Source organism: Phalangium opilio, unplaced genomic scaffold (genome assembly GCF_054372755.1).
Source record: "Phalangium opilio isolate 3A_F unplaced genomic scaffold, DU_Popi_V2 ptg000209l_1, whole genome shotgun sequence".
Classification (NCBI taxonomy): domain Eukaryota; kingdom Metazoa; phylum Arthropoda; class Arachnida; order Opiliones; family Phalangiidae; genus Phalangium; species Phalangium opilio.
In genome coordinates this window covers 1,061,766-1,080,153 of record NW_028324217.1, presented here as the reverse complement: position 1 = coordinate 1,080,153, position 18,388 = coordinate 1,061,766, and the positions used below count along the sequence as shown (strand labels likewise).

Genomic DNA, 18,388 nt, shown 5'->3' with positions numbered 1-18,388 from the left:
TTTACGGTGAATTTAATTTATTAATTTACCTGGGAGTAATAAACCACTGGAAGTGGATCTTTTTCTCCTCCAGGGTGTATATTGATTATTCATCTTTGCTAGTTTCTCTTAAGCAGACGACACTTCGACATACACGTGGTCGCTGTTACGTTTTCCGCAGCTATCATGTTTCGGAATTAAATTTAACCTCTAAAAACGTTAATTAATTAGTATATTAATATTTATTTAATAAAAAAATATATAATGTCAGCTACGAAGAAAAAATCCAGCGCGGGGCATCGAGCTGGGCCTTTGAAACAGCAAAATAAATCTCATAAGCATGGTAAACATCGTAGCAACCGCACTTTGGACACCATAAATAAAGGTAAATTAAATTAAATTAAATTAGAATTAAACTATCTAGAGTCATTATATATTGAAAAATATCAGTTAGTTAGTGTTTAACACCCTGAGAATATTTTAATTTATAGGGAAACAGAATGTTAAAACGATTACTAAAAGAGTGTCGAGAGATTTACGTAAAGTTGAAAGACGGAATCAAATTCAACAGAAAAGGAATAGCAAAAGGGATGAAATTTTAATGAAAAAACGGTCTTTAGGAACTCAAGGAAAACCCCCACATCTTGTGGTTCGTTTCCCTTATTTATTTTTATAATTTAAATAGATTTAAATTAAGTAATTAAACTTGTTTAGGCTGTGGTATGTTTGAGTTCCAGAAATGACCCTTTTTCATTCATGGACCTCATTAAGAGTTGCGACGATGACAGTATCGTTTCACCTCCAACTGAAACTGACCATTACCATATCAGGTAATTAGTAATTAATTTTCTTGACCCTTAACCAACATTAAAAAGAGTTTTATTATAGTTTTCCAAGGTACAAGCAACGGTTGACATTTTTCTTGCCACCAGTTGGTGACTTGTACTCCGTCATGGATGCAGCCAAAGTTGCGGATACTATTATTCTTCTAAACTCTGTAACAGATGATGATGATGAAGATGAAGGTGACAACAATAGTAATACTAATTCACCAAAGGAACTATTGCAAACAGTTTTGATGTCACATGGAATGCCCTCTGTTATTCATGTATTACAGGTGAGATGTTACCGAGGTTTTTTTTTGTTTTTATTCAAAGTAATCTAATAATTACCATTCTTGAGCCCTTAATTACCATGGTAACTTAACTTTTTTTCAAGGGATTAGAGGAAGTTCCGGTAAAAAAACGTCACGAAGTTAAAAAAACCTTACAAAAAGAATTGGAATTAAAATTTCCCGACTCGAAATTCATTTGTTTGGAGAAACAACAAGACGCGTTATTATTGGTCCATCAAATTATATCTCAAAAGAAACGTTCAATTACTGTCCGAGACCGTCGTCCTCATATGCTGGCTGAAGAGTATTCCTTTGAACCATCAACCCAAAATGACAAAGGAACTCTTAAAGTTTCGGGATACGTCAGGGGTCAACCATTAAGTGTTAATGGTCTAGTTCATATCCCTGGTTATGGAACATACCAATTATCCCAAATTGATGCTCCTACTGATCCTTACCCTTTGAGACTCAAAAGGACCACCGACTTGGTAATTAAATCCTTGCCTTATATTCCGGGACACAAAATGGGCGGAGCTTCTCTAGAACACGCCTCTTATATTCCGGGACACAAAATGGGCGGAGCGACGCTAGAACACGCCTCTTATATTCCGGGACACAAAATGGGCGGAGCTTCCCTAGAACACGCCTCTTATATTCCGGGACACAAAATGGGCGGAGCGACGCTAGAACACGCCTCTTATATTCCGGCACACAAAATGGGCGGAGCGACGCTAGAACACGCCTCTTATATTCCGGCACACAAAATGGGCGGAGCGACGCTAGAACACTCCCCTTGTGTTAACCCGGCCCATAAAATGGGCGGAGAGACGCTATAACACTCCCCTTGTGTTACCCGGCCCATAAAATGGGCGGAGAGACGCTAGAACACTCCCCTTTTGTTAACCCGCCCGTATTATGGGCGGAGCGACGCTAGAACACTCCCCTTGTGTTACCCGGCCCATAAAATGGGCGGAGAGACGCTAGAACACTCCCCTTGTGTTAACCCGCCCGTATTATGGGCGGAGCGACGCTAGAACACTCCCCTTGTGTTACCCGGCCCATAAAATGGGCGGAGAGACGCTAGAACACTCCCCTTGTGTTACCCGGCCCATAAAATGGGCGGAGAGACGCTAGAACACTCCCCTTGTGTTACCCGGCCCATAAAATGGGCGGAGAGACGCTAGAACACTCCCCTTGTGTTAACCCGCCCGTATTATGGGCGGAGCGACGCTAGAACACTCCCCTTGTGTTAACCCGCCCGTATTATGGGCGAATCCTTACAAATTAAGTACTAATTATTGTCCTTAGAATGAAATGGACTTGGAAGAAACAAAGGTCTTGGAAAAAAGTGACCCTCAACAACAGGAAAGTTTGCAGTCGGAAAACGTTCCTGATCCATTGGAAGGCGAACAAACATGGCCGACTCAAGAAGAACTTGAAGAAGCTGAAGGTAAATTAATTTGGAAGGGTCTCACTCAACGTTAATTGTACATTAATTCAATTGATTAATTTCTAGCTGAACAATTAAGAAAGGTCGTTAAGAAAGTTCCCAAGGGAACTTCTGATTATCAAGCAGCTTGGATTGTCAATGACGACGACGACGATGATGTCAGTGAAGAAGATGATTTATCAGAGGAAGATGAGGATGATATTGATGTTAAAATGGATGCTTGCAGTGTTGTTAGTGAAACAAGTGATAAGAATGATTCAGGAGCCGAATCCGACATGGTAAGTATCATTCAAAGTACTTGGTTTGAAATGTTTTATGTGAATTATTGTTGTTAATTAATTAATAAATGCAGGAGGAACCTTCAGAATCAGAAGCAAATTCAGAAAAATATGACGAAGATATTGATATAACCGAAGATAAAGCCATGTAAGAATTATATTTAATTTTATTTAGGTTTGTCTCAATCCGGTGCCACAAAATGGACGGAGCTACCTTAGAAAACGCCCCTTTTATTATGACACACACAAAATGGGTGGAACTACGTTAGAACACGCCCCTTATATTTATAAACACGCAAAATGGGTGGAGCCGCCCGAGGCCACACCCCTTATAATTTGCGAGACGCAAAATGGGCGGAGCTACGCTAGAACACGCCTGTTATATTCCGGCACACAAAATGGGCGGAGCGACGCTATAACACTCCCCTTGTGTTAACCCGCCTGTATAAAGGGCGGAGCGACGCTAGAACACTTTCCTTTTGTTAACCCGCCCGTAAAATAAGCGGATCGACGCTTTGACACTCCCCTTATGTTAACCCGCCCATAAAATAGGTGGAGCGATGCTATAACACTCCCCTTGTGTTAACCCGCCTGTATAATGGGCGGAGCGACGCTAGAACACTCCCCTTGTGTTACCCGGCCCATAAAATGGGCGGAGCGACGCTAGAACACGCCTCTTATATTCCGGGACACAAAATGGGCGGAGCGACGCTAGAACACTCCCCTTGTGTTACCCGGCCCATAAAATGGGCGGAGCGATGCTAGAACACTCCCCTTGTGTTACCCGGCCCATAAAATGGGCGGAGCGATGCTAGGACACTCCCCTTGTGTTAACCCGTCCGTATAATGGGCGGAGCGATGCTAGGACACTCCCCTTGTGTTAACCCGTCCGTATAATGGGCGGAGCGATGCTAGGACACTCCCCTTGTGTTAACCCGTCCGTATAATGGGCGGAGCGATGCTAGGACACTCCCCTTGTGTTAACCCGTCCGTATAATGGGCGGAGCGATGCTAGAACACTCCCCTTGTGTTAATCAGCCCGTAAAATGGGCGGAGCGATGCTAGGACACTCCCCTTGTGTTAATCCGCCCGTAAAATGGGTGGAGCGACACTTTTACACTTACCTTATGTTAACCCGCCCGTATTATGGGCGGAGCTATGCTAGAACACCGCTCTTGTGTTAACCCGCCCATAAAGTAGGCTGAGCGACGCTGGAACACTCCCCCTGTGTTAACCCGCCCATGTTATATCTTTAGGTACGATAAGTTCAAAGAAGAAAGAATGAATGAATTATTCCCGGATGAAATTGATACTCCAATGGATAAACCGGCCAAAGTGCGATTTGCAAAGTAATTTAGTTTGATATTTTATCGCGATTAATTAATGAATAATTCATTACTAATTACCTTAATTGTTAGATATCGCGGTTTAAAGAGTTTCAACTCTTCCCCTTGGGATCCAAAAGAAAATCTACCTTTAGATTACGCTAGAATCTTTCAATTTGATAACTTTAATCGAACTAGAAATAGAATTTTGAAAGAAGCCAAAGACGGAGTTTTGGTAATTTAAAATTGATTATTTAAATTTAATTATAATTAAATAATATAATTAATAAATATAATTATAATTATAATTAAAATAATATAATACAATATCGGTTTCTTTAGCCTGGATGGTTTGTTACTCTACATCTTAAAGATGTTCCTAAAGAAGTTTACCGTATGTTAACAAACTTTAATTAAAATCCCATTTATCGTCATTAATTTTAATTAATTTGTAGATGAATTGAAAAATGGCGTTAATAGCTGCCCCGTGGTCATTTATGGGTTGTTACCTCACGAACAAAAGATGTCCGTGGTTAACGTGGTTTTAAAAAGACACCCCAGTTGTTTGGAACCAATCAAATCAAAGGAAAAGTTGATATTTCATATCGGTTTCCGGCGATTCGCGGCTCAACCTATTTTTTCCGCGCATACAAATGGAAACAAACACAAGGTAATTAATAATTAATTAATTATTACTTATTAACGCATTTAAAGTTAATTAAACGTGATTAAATTTCAGTACGAACGTTTTATGAGAACTGATGTTCCCGTTGTTGCGTCTTTCTATGCTCCAATTACGTTTCCGCCGGCTCCCGTTGTGGTTTTTAAACCAAATATTGATGGTAAACTATTAATTTTGTATCTTAATACTTTAATTAATTTAATTTTATAGGTACGCAGCAATTAGTGGCGACAGGTTCAATTTTGAACATTAATCCTGATAGAACAGTCGTTAAAAGAGTTGTACTTAGCGGACATCCATTCAAAATTAATAAAAGATCCGTTGTCGTTCGATACATGTTCTTTAATAGAGGTAAGAACTAGTTTCCGTTTTCAAGATGGCGGACGACTCAGTAGGCCTAAATTTTAACTGTCTGTCTCGTTTTTAGACGATATACTTTGGTTCAAACCCGTGGAACTAAGCACAAAATATGGTAGGCGAGGACATATTCAGGAACCACTTGGTACCCACGGACACATGAAGTGCAAGTTTGACGCGCAATTAAAGTCGCAAGACACTGTTCTTATGAATTTGTATAAAAGAGTATTTCCCATTTGGTCTTTTGATCAATTTGTTCCTCGTCCGCCCGAAATTTTTCATATTTTGTAAATGAAAATCGTAATAAAAACTTAAATTTTAAAATGATTTTGCGTTTTGAGAATTATTATTAATTATTACTAACTTCTACTTGGCCTATAATTATTTCAAATTGATCTAAAACTAAACCGCCATTCGTATCAACCAATCACAGCTCACTCTGATAAAATTATAGGCGAAAAATTAGCATAATAATTCATATCAACCAATCACAGATCACTGATAAAATTATAGGCGAAAAATCAGCATAATAATCCATATCAACCAACCACAGCTCGCTCTGATAAAATTATAGGCGAAAAATTAGCATAATAATTCATATCAACCAACCACAGCTCGCTCTGATAAAATTATAGACGAAAAATTAGCATAATAATTCATATCAGCCAATCACAGCTCACTCTGATAAAATTATAGGCGAAAAATTAGCATAATAATTCATATCAACCAATCACAGCTCACTCTGATAAAATTATAGGCGAAACATTAGCATAATAATTCATATCAACCAACCACAGCTCGCTCTGATAAAATTATAGGCGAAAAATTAGCATAATAATCCATGTCAACCAACCACAGCTCGCTCTGATAAAATTATAGGCGAAAAATTAGCATAATAATTCATATCAACCAACCACAGCTCACTCTGATAAAATTATAGGCGAAAAATTAGCATAATAATTCATATCAACCAACCACAGCTCGCTCTGGTGAAATTAGGTGCAAAACATAGCGCAATAATTCATATCAACCAATCACAACTCGCTCTGATGAAACTAGGTGCGAAATATAGCACAATAATCAATGTCAACCAATCACAGCTCAATCTGATGAAACTAGGTGCGAAGTATAGTAGGGTGGATAAGGCACCATGAGGCATGCTGTAGCTTATGTCCGCAACTTTATTGAGGTCTAGCTATATGAGATCAGGGCTGTACATAAGGATACTTTTATTTGTGGTCAAGATGAGTAGAGAGACCCGGGATTTCGATTTCTTTAGTATTCAAGGCGTTTAATGCAATGTAATAGCAATAATAATTTCTTTTGCTAGTCAATTGCGACAACAGTTGTAGCCAAGTTGACTAGTGAGCCATAAAATTTCGATTTATTTTGTTGTTGGGGCATGTCTTTCGTAGTTCCTTGACTAGTGGCTTATGTACAGCCCTGGATAAGATGACATTTCTCTGCCTTTTCGATAACGGCGAGTGCGGCGGCAGCTAAAGGCTGCATTCGGTATGGTCGTTCCTTTTTCAGTAGAGATTAAAATGGCGGAAGGCGGATCAAGTTCACCCGATTTAAAAACGCAGTGTGAGGAAATAACCAGTCTCCTAAAATGTCCCCTCGTCAAAGGAGATAGCTGGTAAGTTTAATTCCATCTTATTTAATTACGCGAAGAAAGAAATACCCCGTTCCTAAGCCTCGGTCGATGATAATTACTTTTTTGAGCTAAGCCTTGGCCTATTGAAAAATTTGAGAACTTAGTCCGGCGACCGGGCTTCACTAGCTATATGCATATAAGCCTACATGTCAGAAATATGATAATGACATTGCATTAATGTTAGTTTAATTAAATTTGTTTAAATCACTACTTAAATTTTTATAAATTAATTTTAATAATAAATTATTAGGCAAATTATACCCGGTAATTTCTGAAGGAATGTGTTATAATAAAATAATATTTAAGTTATTGTGAATCCATGCGTGAATTTGAACCAGACTTCAAATTATTTTTCGATTTACCATTTAATATTGAAGTTTGATAGGAAAATTGTGGTTTACTGTCACTATTTGATGGTTAGAGACAATTATCTTTTGGTTTTAAGGTATTTGATTGACCAAAAGTGGCTTAAACAATTCAAGATGTATGTTGGAATGGACGCGTTACCCGTAAATTTTACACATCCAGGTCCCATTGATAACTCATCCTTATTTCTAAGTAAGCCCGTAAATTGACCCTAACATTATTTAAACTAATTACTTAAAACAAATTAGACGAAAATAGCGAAGATATTCGCGAGAATATGATAGAAGATTTAGAATACGCTTTAATACCGGCAAAAGCGTGGGAACTCCTGGTTAAATGGTACGGGGAAGCACCGAGGGAAAATGGACTTGGTCAAGCTATCTGTCGAACTGTAGTTGAATACGGAATGTTCGTTAAACATTACAAAGTGGAAGTATATTTTCTGGAATTTAAACTTTGTGAAAACAGTAATCCCGATGTTGTGATAAATAAGAAATTTAGTAAAGGTGACACCATAGGTAAGTCCAAACCAGTTTTATTTACTTTAATTGTTATTTATGGGGTACCGTACAAATTAAATTAATTTTTAAAGTTAAGATTAAAATTAAAGGTAATGTGTAGATTTTGGGTTACAAATATTTCAGAGATTATTGAGCAACAAATGCGTCATCTTTTCGATATCGCGGAAGACAAAGAGACGAGGCTCTGGAACACTTACAGCAGCAATACCTACGAATATTTAGGAGATAAGAAAAGCACCGTTCAAGAAGCGGGACTCTATAATGGACAGGTAAGATTGTAGACGGAGGCTGTTTTTGGGGGTAGACGGGGCGCGTTTATGGGGGTAGACGGCGCCCGTTTAGGGGGGTAGACGGCGCCCGTTTAGGGGGGTAGACGGCGCCCGTTTATGGGGGTAGACGGCGCCCGTTTATGGGGGTAGACGGCGCCCGTTTATGGGGGTAGACGGCGCCCGTTTATGAGGGTAGACGGCGCCCGTTTATGGGGGTAGACGGCGCCCGTTTATGGGGGTAGACGGCGCCCGTTTATGAGGGTAGACGGCGCCCGTTTATGGGGGTAGACGGCGCCCGTTTATGGGGGTAGACGGCGCCCGTTTATGAGGGTAGACGGGGCCCGTTTATGAGGGTAGACGGGGCCCGTTTATGAGGGTAGACGGGGCCCGTTTATGAGGGTAGACGGGGCCCGTTTCGGAAGGTAGACGGGGCCCGTTTCGGGAGGTAGACGGACCCCGTTTGTGGGGGTAGACGGACCCCGTTTGTGGGGGTAGACGGACCCCGTTTGTGGGGGTAGACGGACCCCGTTTGTGGGGGTAGACGGACCCCGTTTGTGGGGGTAGACGGACCCCGTTTGTGGGGGTAGACGGACCCCGTTTGTGGGGGTAGACGGACCCCGTTTGTGGGGGTAGACGGACCCCGTTTATGGGGGTAGACGGACCCCGTTTATGGGGGTAGACGGCGCCCGTTTGTGGCGGAAGACGGCGCCCGTTTCGGGGGATAGACGGGGCTATTTCGGGCGGAAGACGGTGCCCGTTTCGGGGGGTAGACGGGGCCCGTTTCTGGGGGTAGACGGGGCCCGTTTCTGGGGGTAGACGGGGCCCGTTTCTGGGGTAGTCGGGGCCCGTTTCTGGGGGTAGTCGGGGCCCGTTTCTGGGGGTAGTCGGGGCCCGTTTCTGGGGGTAGTCGGGGCCCGTTTCTGGGGGTAGACGGGCCCCGTTTATGGGCGTAGACGGGCCCCGTTTATGGGCGTAGACGGGCCCCGTTTATGGGCGTAGACGGGCCCCGTTTATGGGGGTAGACGGCGCCCGTTTGTGGCGGAAGACGGCGCCCGTTTCGGGGGATAGACGGGGCTATTCCGGGCGGAAGACGGTGCCCGTTTCGGGGGATAGACGGGGGCTATTTCGGGGGGTAGACGGGGCCCGTTTCTGGGGGTAGACGGGCCCCGTTTATGGGCGTAGACGGGCCCCGTTTCTGGGGGTAGACGGGCCCCGTTTATGGGGGTAGACGGGCCCCGTTTATGGGGGTAGACGGGGCCCGTTTATGGGGGTAGACGGGGCCCGTTTGTGGGGGTAGACGGACCCCGTTTGTGGGGGTAGACGGGCCCCGTTTATGGGCGTAGACGGGCCCCGTTTATGGGCGTAGACGGGGCCCGTTTATGGGGGTAGACGGCGCCCGTTTATGAGGGTAGACGGCGCCCGTTTATGAGGGTAGACGGCGCCCGTTTCGGGGGATAGACGGGGCTATTTCGGGCGGTAGATGGTGCCCGTTTCGGGGGGTAGATGGTGCCCGTTTCGGGGGATAGACGGGGGCTATTTCGGGGGGTAGACGGGGGCTATTTCTGGGGGTAGACGGGGCCCGTTTCTGGGGGTAGACGGGGCCCGTTTCTGGGGGTAGACGGGGCCCGTTTCTGGGGGTAGACGGGGCCCGTTTCTGGGGGTAGACGGGGCCCGTTTCTGGGGGTAGTCGGGGCCCGTTTCTGGGGGTAGTCGGGGCCCGTTTCTGGGGGTAGTCGGGGCCCGTTTCTGGGGGTAGTCGGGGCCCGTTTCTGGGGGTAGTCGGGGCCCCGTTTCTGGGGGTAGTCGGGCCCCGTTTCTGGGGGTAGACGGGCCCCGTTTCTGGGGGTAGACGGGCCCCGTTTATGGGGGTAGACGGGCCCCGTTTATGGGGGTAGACGGACCCCGTTTATGGGGGTAGACGGACCCCGTTTATGGGCGTAGACGGGCCCGTTTCTGGCGGTAAACGGGGCCCGTTTGTGGCGGTATTTAGGGCCCGTTTCAGGCGATAGTCGAGTGCTTTATGTAGTCATCATTTTAGGTATTGATCATTGAACAACAAAATGACGATAAAACATGGCCTAGACAATTGAGAAAGTAAATAATAATATCTGTTGATAATAATTATTAATACAAGTTTTTAACAAGGTTAGAACAAACTTTTATAGCAATTCTACAAAGCCATATTCGTCAGCCGATATCACAAATTCAACCGTGACAGATAATAGGCTACATCATGTTCCGTCCAACGTGTACGTCCTCAAATACCGTTATATTAGTACGGACACTGAGGTCAACGTGGTTTTAATTTATTTTTCCAACAATTAGCTCGCGAAACTATGGTGGCTCGACAAATACGAACGCCGCGTCAATGTCGAGCGGCAACGTCACTTCCTCAACGTCGAGTCTAGAAGGGGGAGGAGGAGTTAGCAAGTATAATAACAGTATGTCAAACAGCGGAGCTTTGTGTTCCAGCTCTTTCGATTGCGAGTTCCCTAACGGGACGCTTCCACATCAAGCGGGATTGTGCGGTCTTAGTAATTTAGGGAACACTTGTTTTATGAACTCTGCTCTACAATGTATGAGCAATACTCCTCCCTTGACCGATTACTTCTTAAGGAATCAATATTGGGACGAGCTCAATGTCGACAATCCACTCGGGATGAAAGGGCACATTGCCAAATTCTACGGAGAACTCATTAAGACCATTTGGTCCGGAAGATGCGCCTACACTGTTCCAAAGAACTTTAAGGTAATGTCTTTGAAAGGTCGGGGGGGGGTTTAAAAATAGGCCTAAATGTCATAGAAAGGTCGGGAGGTTTAAATATAGGTCAAAAATGCCATTGAAAGGTTGGGGGGTTTAAAAATAGGCCAAAAATATCTTTGAAAGGTCTGGGATTATAAAAATAGACCAAAAATATCTTTGAAAGGTCTGGGATTATAAAAATAGGTCAAAATGTTATTGAAAGGTCACGGAGTATAAAAATAGACCAAAAATATCTTTGAAAGGTCGAGGAGCTTAAAAATAGGCAAAAAACTTCATAGAAAGGTCGGGCAGCTTAAAAATAGGCCTAAATGACATAGAAAGGTTGGGGGGTTTAAAAATAGGTCAAAAATGCCATTGAAAGGTCGGGGGTTCAAAAATAGGTCAAAAATGGTATTGAAAGGTCGGGGAGCTTAAAAATAGGCAAAAAACTTCATAGAAAGGTCGGGGAGTTTAAAAATAGACCAAAAATATCTTTGAAAGGTCGGGGAGTTTAAAAATAGACCAAAAATGGTATTGAAAGGTCGGGGTATTTAAAAATAGACCAAAAATATCGTTGGAAGGTCGGGGAGTTTAAAAATAGACCAAAAATGGTATTGAAAGGTCGGGGTATTTAAAAATAGACCAAAAATATCATTCAAAGGTCGGGGAGTTTAAAAATAGACCAAAATTATCTTTGAAAGGTCGCGGAGTTTGAAAATAGACCAGAATGCCCTTGAAAGGTCCCGGAGTATAAAAATAGGCCAGAATGCCCTTGAAAGGTCACGGAGTTTAAAAATAGACCAAAAATGGTATTGAAAGGTCGGGGTATTTAAAAATAGACCAAAAATATCATTCAAAGGTCGGGGAGTTTAAAAATAGACCAAAATTATCTTTGAAAGGTCGCGGAGTTTAAAAATAGACCAGAATGCCCTTGAAAGGTCCCGGAGTATAAAAATAGGCCAGAATGCCCTTGAAAGGTCACGGAGTTTAAAAATAGACCAAAAATATCATTGTAAAGTGGGTAAATTTAAAAATCCGTCAAAAACACGCATTCTTGTAGACTTCTGTGGGAAAATTCGCGCCTCAGTTCTCAGGATATCAACAGCAGGATTGCCAGGAATTAATGGCCTTTTTATTAGACGGTCTCCACGAAGATTTAAACAGGGTGAAAGAAAAACCCTATATTGAGCTTAAAGACGCTGAGGGTCGACCTGATGAGGTAAGTTCCTTCATTGACCCGCCCTTGACCCCTGCCGCCATTATAAAATGCACGTCTGCTGACCATCAGGTCGTGGCGGAAGAAGCGTGGAACAATTATCTTAAGAGAAACAACTCGATCATAGTGGATATATTTCATGGTCTGCTCAAATCTACCGTCGTCTGTCCTAAGTGTTCCAAAGTCTCGGTCACCTTTGACCCCTTTTGCTACCTCTCATTACCTTTACCTCTTAAAAAGGAAAGACTTATCGAAGTCATTTTCGTCTTTCTCGATCCAAAGAGGAAACATCTCAGGCTAAAAGTACGCACGCAATTTCTTCGTCTATTTCCCCCCGGGGGTTTCAACCCCCACCCCCAAAATGGCTTCCCATTAACCCAGTTCCGGTTCCGGTTGTTGTGGTTTAGGTATCGGTACCGAAGCAGGGCATAGTTCAAGATTTGTGCCACGCGATAGGCGAGTTATTGGGCATTGCCTCCGATTGTTTGACCGTGACGGAGATTTATAACCATCGGTTTCACAAGTTTTATCAGTTGAAGGAAAGTTTGACCTACATTTTAGACAAGGACACGATATACGTGTAAGTATTGGTTTTGGTTTGATTTGATTTGATTTGATTGGACAGGGGAGGGTGGATATGTCTATTTTCTTTCTTTGGATTGGTGGGTGGGAGTTATTCAATGGGTTGTTGTTTGGTTTTTCCGTTAGTTTTGAAACTCCGTCACCAAATGATGATTCGTCACTTCTACTTCTCCCAGTCTTTATGCGCAAGAGGAAAAGGTTTGTTCTTAACTTTGTATGTTTTTAATGAGAGGGGTAACTGACTGACCACTGGTCAGGGGAATCCTGGAAACGTTATTGGGGTAGGAGGGTTTAATAATGGGAGGTGAAACGTCATTGAAAGGTCTAGGAGTTTGAAAATAGGCCAAGAATGACACTGATAGGTCGGGAAGTTTAAAATAGGTCAAAAATGTTGTTGAAAGGTCACAGAATTTCAAAATAGGCCAAAAATGTCCTTGAAGGGTCACAGAATTTAAAAATAGGCCAAGAATGGCACTGAACGGTCGGTTAGTTTAAAAATAGGTCAAAAATAACACTGATCGGTCGGTTAGTTTAAAAATAGGTCAAAAATGACACTGATCGGTCGGTTAGTTTAAAAATAGGTCAAAAATGACACTGATCGGTCGGTTAGTTTAAAAATAGGTCAAAAATGACACTGATCGGTCGGTTAGTTTAAAAATAGGTCAAAAATGACACTGAACGGTCGGGAAGTTTAAAAATAGGTCAAAAATGACACTGAACTGTCGGGAAGTTAAAAAATAGGTCAAAAATGACACTGAACTGTCGGGAAGTTTAAAAATAGGTCAAAAATGTAACTGAACTGTCGGGAAGTTTAAAAATTGGCCAAAAATGACACTGAACGGTCGGGAAGTTTAAAAATTGGCCAAAAATGACACTGAACGGTCGGGAAGTTTAAAAATTGGCCAAAAATGACACTGAACGGTCGGGAAGTTTAAAAATAGGTCAAAAATGACACTGAACGGTTGGTCAGTTTAAAAATAGACCAAAAATATCTTTGGAAGGTCGGGGAATTTAAAAATAGATCAAAATCATTATTGAAAAGTTAGGTAAGCTAATGTAAGTTTTTTTGGTGTATTTTGTGTACAGCAGAGTGCCTAACACCGCCGGGAAATTTGGTGCAATCACTATGAATCCTCTACTAGGAAATCCCATTCTAATTCCACTGTCCAAGAAAAATCCTCCCACTTACGAAGCGTTGTATAATATTTTGATGAAATGTATGTCAAAATACGTAAGAGAACCCAATCCCCATGAAGAATGGTGGCAAGAAAGCTCCGATGGTACAAAAAAACAATCAAAACCATCCCCCCCCCCTGTCCCACCTCGGTCTGACCTTTGGTTGACCTCTTTGTAGAAGAAATGGCGGAAGATTGGAGTTCAAAGGTGAATGGTCGCGGTGAAATCGCGGCCGAGGCGTCGTCGAGCAGAGAGAATGATGAGGATATGGTTTCCTCGGGGTCTGTTGAAGACAGTGGCGGCGGCGGCGGAAAGGTGGCGGCGTCCAGTGAACTGGGAGGCGAGAATGAGGCGGCCCTCGAGAAGGAGAAAGAATGGAGTATCTTGTATAAATGCCCACCGAGGTTGTTTAGTATCCATTCGGTCAATTCCTATGGAAGTGTTGAACTCGATAAGCTCCTTGATGATGGCAAACCCTTAAAATTAACCAGTAAGTACTTGATTTCCTTTCGTTCTTTCTTTCTTTGACTGTTGCAGGGGGTGTTTTTGAAGGATGGATGTGAGTGAGTAAGTAAGAATGAATTATGACGCGTGTTTATCTCGCACGCAGGCAAGACTTGTTTAGCTATTGACTGGCATCCAAAAGCAAAGGAAAAACTGTACGATGATGCCAGAGAAAAGGTAAGGGTCTGGAATTGTTCATAAGCGCCATTGGAGCGAGTGTATGTGTGAAAACGCGGTCGGGGGCAATGTCCGGGTGCAGAACACGCGGTCAGCCTGGGTCTGGGTGCATAACACGCGGCCGGGGGCAATGTCCACGAGCAGTACACGCGTTGGAGCAATGTCTACGTGCAGTACACGCGTTGGGGCAATGTCCTGGGGCCGAAACACGCGGTCAGCCAGGGTCTGGGTGCATAACACGCGTTGGGGCAATGTCCTGGGGCCGGTACACGCTTTGGGGCAATGTCCACGTGCTGTACACGCGTTGGGGCAATGTCCTAGGGCCGGTACACGCGTTGGGGCAATGTCCTAGGGCCGGTACACGCGTTGGGGCAATGTCCTGGGGCCGGTACACGCGTTGGGGCAATGTCCTGGGGCCGGTACACGCGTTGGGGCAATGTCCTGGGGCCGGTACACGCGTTGGGGCAATGTCCTGGGGCCGGTACACGCGGTCAGCCAGGGTCCGGGTGCACAACAAGCGGTCGGGGGCAATGTCCATGTGCAGAACACGCGGTCGGGGGCAATGTCCGGGGCCGAAATACGCGGTCAGCCAGGGTCCAGGTGCATAACACGCGGTCGGGGACAATGTCCATGTGCAGAACACGCGTTTGATCAGGGTCGGGGTGCATAACACGCGGTCGGGGGCAATGTCCGGGTCCGAAACACGCGGTCAGTCAGGGTCCGGTCGGCTGGAGATAGCCTTCATTATTATCTTACTGGACACTGAATTGGTGTGCAGGAAATTGAAGACCACGAATCTATGAGTAACTCTAAGCAGTCTCAAAAGAAGCAAAGCATTCAACTGAGCGAATGTCTGAAACTGTTCACGACGACTGAGCAATTGGGGGCCGACGATCCCTGGTATTGTCCCGCTTGTAAAAGACACCAACAAGCCACGAAGAAGTTTGATTTGTGGTCGCTTCCCCGAGTTCTTATCATTCACTTGAAGAGGTTCTCTTACACGAGATGTCTTAGGGACAAACTCGACGTTCTTATCGACTTTCCCGTTGATGGACTCGACATGTCCAATTACGTTATTAATCCCAATCATCCTCCTTCAACCTACGACCTAATCGCCGTCGCTAACCATTATGGAGGAATGGGAGGAGGACATTGTGAGTACTTGACCATTTTTCAGGGCTTATATCCTGTCTGAAGTAATTGGACACGCTGAGGGACACGTTGTGACTTACGAACGACGTATGGTTGTGTCTCTTTTCAGACACTGCGTATGCTAAAAATAAAAATACGGGGTTATGGTGGTATTTTGATGATGCCAGTGTTAATCAAGCGTCACCTGATAGCGTGGTCGTAAGTATAAAACCTTTTTTTAGCGCGAACTAGCGCGTGCCTATCTTAGCGCGTCGTGTCACCAATCGGGATAGAGTAGTTTGGCGCCTAGTATTTGAATCATATCTTGACTGGACATAAAACGGCATATTAATGGTGCTGAGGCCAATAATGCTCAGAATTGAGTAGTTCGGAAACAGTAGTTTGTCGCGTAATGCTCAGAATCGAGTAGTTTACGCGTAATTTCACCCGAATAGTTTAGCGCGTAATATTTGAGCTAGATCTAGACTGCACTGAAAACGCGGCATAGTAATGGTGCTGAGGCCAGTGGTGCTAGTGGATTAGAGAAGTTGAATACCCAAGTAGCTCAGAATCCAGTAGTTTGCGCGTAATTTCACCAATCGGAATAGAATAGTTTAGCGCGTAATATTTGAGTTAGATCTAGACTGCACTGAAAACGCGGCATAGTAATGGTGCTGAGGCCAGTGGTGCTAGTGGATTAGAGAAGTTGAAATAATGCTCAGAATCGAGTAGTTTGCGCGTAATTTCACCAATCGGAAGGGATAGAATAGTTTAGCGCGTAATATTTGAGTTAGATCTAGACTGCACTGAAAACGCGGCATAGTAATGGTGCTGAGGCCAGTGGTGCTAGTGGATTAGAGAAGTTGAATACCCAAGTAGCTCCGATGCCTTAAGAGCGTGTTCTATTAGAGTTTTGAGGGATTCTTTTTCGTATGTAATTGCAGTCGAAAGCGGCGTACGTTCTGTTTTATATGAGGCGAGAAGTTTCACCACCTCATCGCAACCAACGCAATAAAAATCTGCCGGCCGCGTTGGGGGCGGCTCCAATAGAGTCTGGTTTAGGTAATGTAAAAGATGAAGCTTCGAGCGACGCCGATGATGAGGATATGGACTACAATTAATATTTAAAAAAAAAAAATCTGCCGCGACGGGGGGACATTAAGTTAATGAAGAAAAATGATAATTAAAAACCTCAGAAAATGTTGTATAAAATGAATTAACGCCAACGTAATTACGATTGCTTCTTACTACGCCTGGCCATGAAAATCGGTATGATGGAAATCCATACATTTGATTTTTGCGAAAAACGGGAAAACAGAATAGAACTTAGCCTAAATTAAAAAGTTAAATTGCGAATATTTGAAATTTAGTTTTTGCGATTTTCGTAATTAATTTTTGCGATTTTCGTAATTAATTTTTGCGATTTTCGTAATTAATTTTTGCGATTTTCGTAATTAATTTTTGCGATTTTCGTAATTATTTTTTTTGCGATTTTCGTAATTATTTTTTTGCGATTTTCGTAATTATTTTTTTGCGATTTTCGTAATTAATTTTTGCGATTTTCGTAATTAATTTTTGCGATTTTCGTAATTAATTTTTGCGATTTTCGTAATTAATTTTTGCGATTTTCGCAATTAATTTTTGCGATTTTCGCAATTAATTTTTGCGATTTTCGTAATTAATTTTTGCGATTTTCGCAATTAATTTTTGCGATTTTCGCAATTCAGTCGCAAACCCGAATTTAAGCGGAAAATTAACGTACTGACGAGTATTAATACATCGCAAGCGTTTATAGGTTTAAAAATAGTCCAATTTTTCATCAAATCAATGTAACTTTTTTAAATACGTTGATTTAATGTTAATTGGGATTATTTTTTACTTATAATAATTGCGATAAAATACTCTATGCGTTTTTTATTAGAATCATGGATTTTTTTTTTGTATTACAATTTGGTCATAAAAATTTATTTAAAACTCGCTTAATTAAACCAAATTCAAGGGAGGATGAAGTATAAACGAAAAATGAAATGTCACATTGCGATAAAAAAAATTATTTATTTATCGTATCATTTAAAGAAGGATAATTAATTTTATGCAAAAAATATCTGCGCCTAAAATAACATTAAAATTTTTGAAAAATTGAGAAAAAAAAAGAACAATGAAATTCTATATTTAAAGAAAAAAAAAGAAAAATTAATTTTTACGTTCAAATTAATTAATTTGGTTTAATTTAAGTGCGAATTAATTGGTTCGATTTTTAATGAACCGGACATTTAAACACTTAAAATCCACTAATTATAAATTCTACTTGAACTAAATGAATTCCCAATAAATTTAAATACAGGATAGTTTAATTAATTTTTTTTGTTTTTGAAAAAAAAAAATAGATTTTTTTTAACTGATATCTGGTGCAAAAAAAATATTATGGTATTCATTTTTTTGTGACTAGAGAAAATATTTATTAAAACCATTTTTTTCCTACATCAAGCTTATTTTTAAAGAGTATACGCCAAGGCCCTAGGCCTATATCTTTTTCCAGCGTCCCCTATCCAGGTAAAGAAGTCCTCCCAGTTCCAACATCCCCGCCAAAATGGCGGCCGATCTACTTCAGACGAATCGCATAAACCGTCCGCCATTTTTTCCGAGTATTCCTCCCCCATTTCTAGCCTCCCACCGGACTTGAACTGTTCCACAGTTAGCCCCTATTTCTCTCCTATTGGGAACTTTCATTGCCGCACAAGGCCCACCAACATTTCTTTCTACTCCATATCACCTTTTTCCTCCAAGACTCCAAGAATTAACACAAATTTCTTTTGGAAACAATTTTATTCGCCTTTCGCCAATTAAGGTTTCGCGATCAA

General features: G+C 42.4%; 2 protein-coding genes across 2 annotated transcripts; both read left to right on the top strand.

The window, feature by feature from the left end:
- Positions 1 to 126: 126 nt before the first annotated feature.
- Positions 127 to 5,507, top strand: Tsr1 (Tsr1 ribosome assembly factor). The gene is made up of 15 exons (XM_089854071.1): positions 127 to 364; positions 471 to 628; positions 694 to 809; positions 868 to 1,096; positions 1,198 to 1,581; positions 2,402 to 2,543; positions 2,610 to 2,821; positions 2,896 to 2,969; positions 4,078 to 4,170; positions 4,240 to 4,381; positions 4,489 to 4,540; positions 4,602 to 4,816; positions 4,886 to 4,988; positions 5,039 to 5,179; positions 5,256 to 5,507. Exons 1-15 carry the CDS (start codon positions 244 to 246, stop codon positions 5,474 to 5,476), a joined length of 2,403 nt encoding a protein of 800 aa, XP_089710197.1. The 5' UTR covers positions 127 to 243; the 3' UTR covers positions 5,477 to 5,507.
- Positions 5,508 to 6,666: 1,159 nt separating this feature from the next.
- LOC149618181 (ubiquitin carboxyl-terminal hydrolase 4-like) lies at positions 6,667 to 18,008 on the top strand. Its single transcript, XM_089855432.1, has 17 exons — positions 6,667 to 6,824; positions 7,288 to 7,400; positions 7,457 to 7,726; positions 7,853 to 7,998; positions 10,037 to 10,092; positions 10,164 to 10,247; positions 10,324 to 10,747; positions 11,802 to 11,960; positions 12,030 to 12,260; positions 12,365 to 12,537; positions 12,666 to 12,737; positions 13,626 to 13,819; positions 13,894 to 14,205; positions 14,326 to 14,396; positions 15,175 to 15,550; positions 15,658 to 15,746; positions 16,472 to 18,008. The coding sequence occupies exons 1-17, from the start codon at positions 6,700 to 6,702 to the stop codon at positions 16,646 to 16,648; spliced, it is 3,072 nt and encodes a 1,023-aa protein (XP_089711558.1). The 5' UTR covers positions 6,667 to 6,699; the 3' UTR covers positions 16,649 to 18,008.
- The last annotated feature ends 380 nt before the right edge of the window (positions 18,009 to 18,388 follow it).

Bases quoted from the DNA above. Each gene is read 5' to 3' on its own strand.
- Tsr1 (XM_089854071.1), top strand. From the start codon at position 244: ATGTCAGCTACGAAGAAAAAATCCAGCGCGGGGCATCGAGCTGGGCCT. The intron at 2,822-2,895 runs GTAAGTATCATT...TAATAAATGCAG, and splicing joins CAGGAGCCGAATCCGACATG to GAGGAACCTTCAGAATCAGA. The intron at 4,817-4,885 runs GTAATTAATAAT...ATTAAATTTCAG, and splicing joins CAAATGGAAACAAACACAAG to TACGAACGTTTTATGAGAAC.
- LOC149618181 (XM_089855432.1), top strand. From the start codon at position 6,700: ATGGTCGTTCCTTTTTCAGTAGAGATTAAAATGGCGGAAGGCGGATCA. The intron at 10,748-11,801 runs GTAATGTCTTTG...GCATTCTTGTAG, and splicing joins CTGTTCCAAAGAACTTTAAG to ACTTCTGTGGGAAAATTCGC. The intron at 14,206-14,325 runs GTAAGTACTTGA...TCTCGCACGCAG, and splicing joins CAAACCCTTAAAATTAACCA to GCAAGACTTGTTTAGCTATT.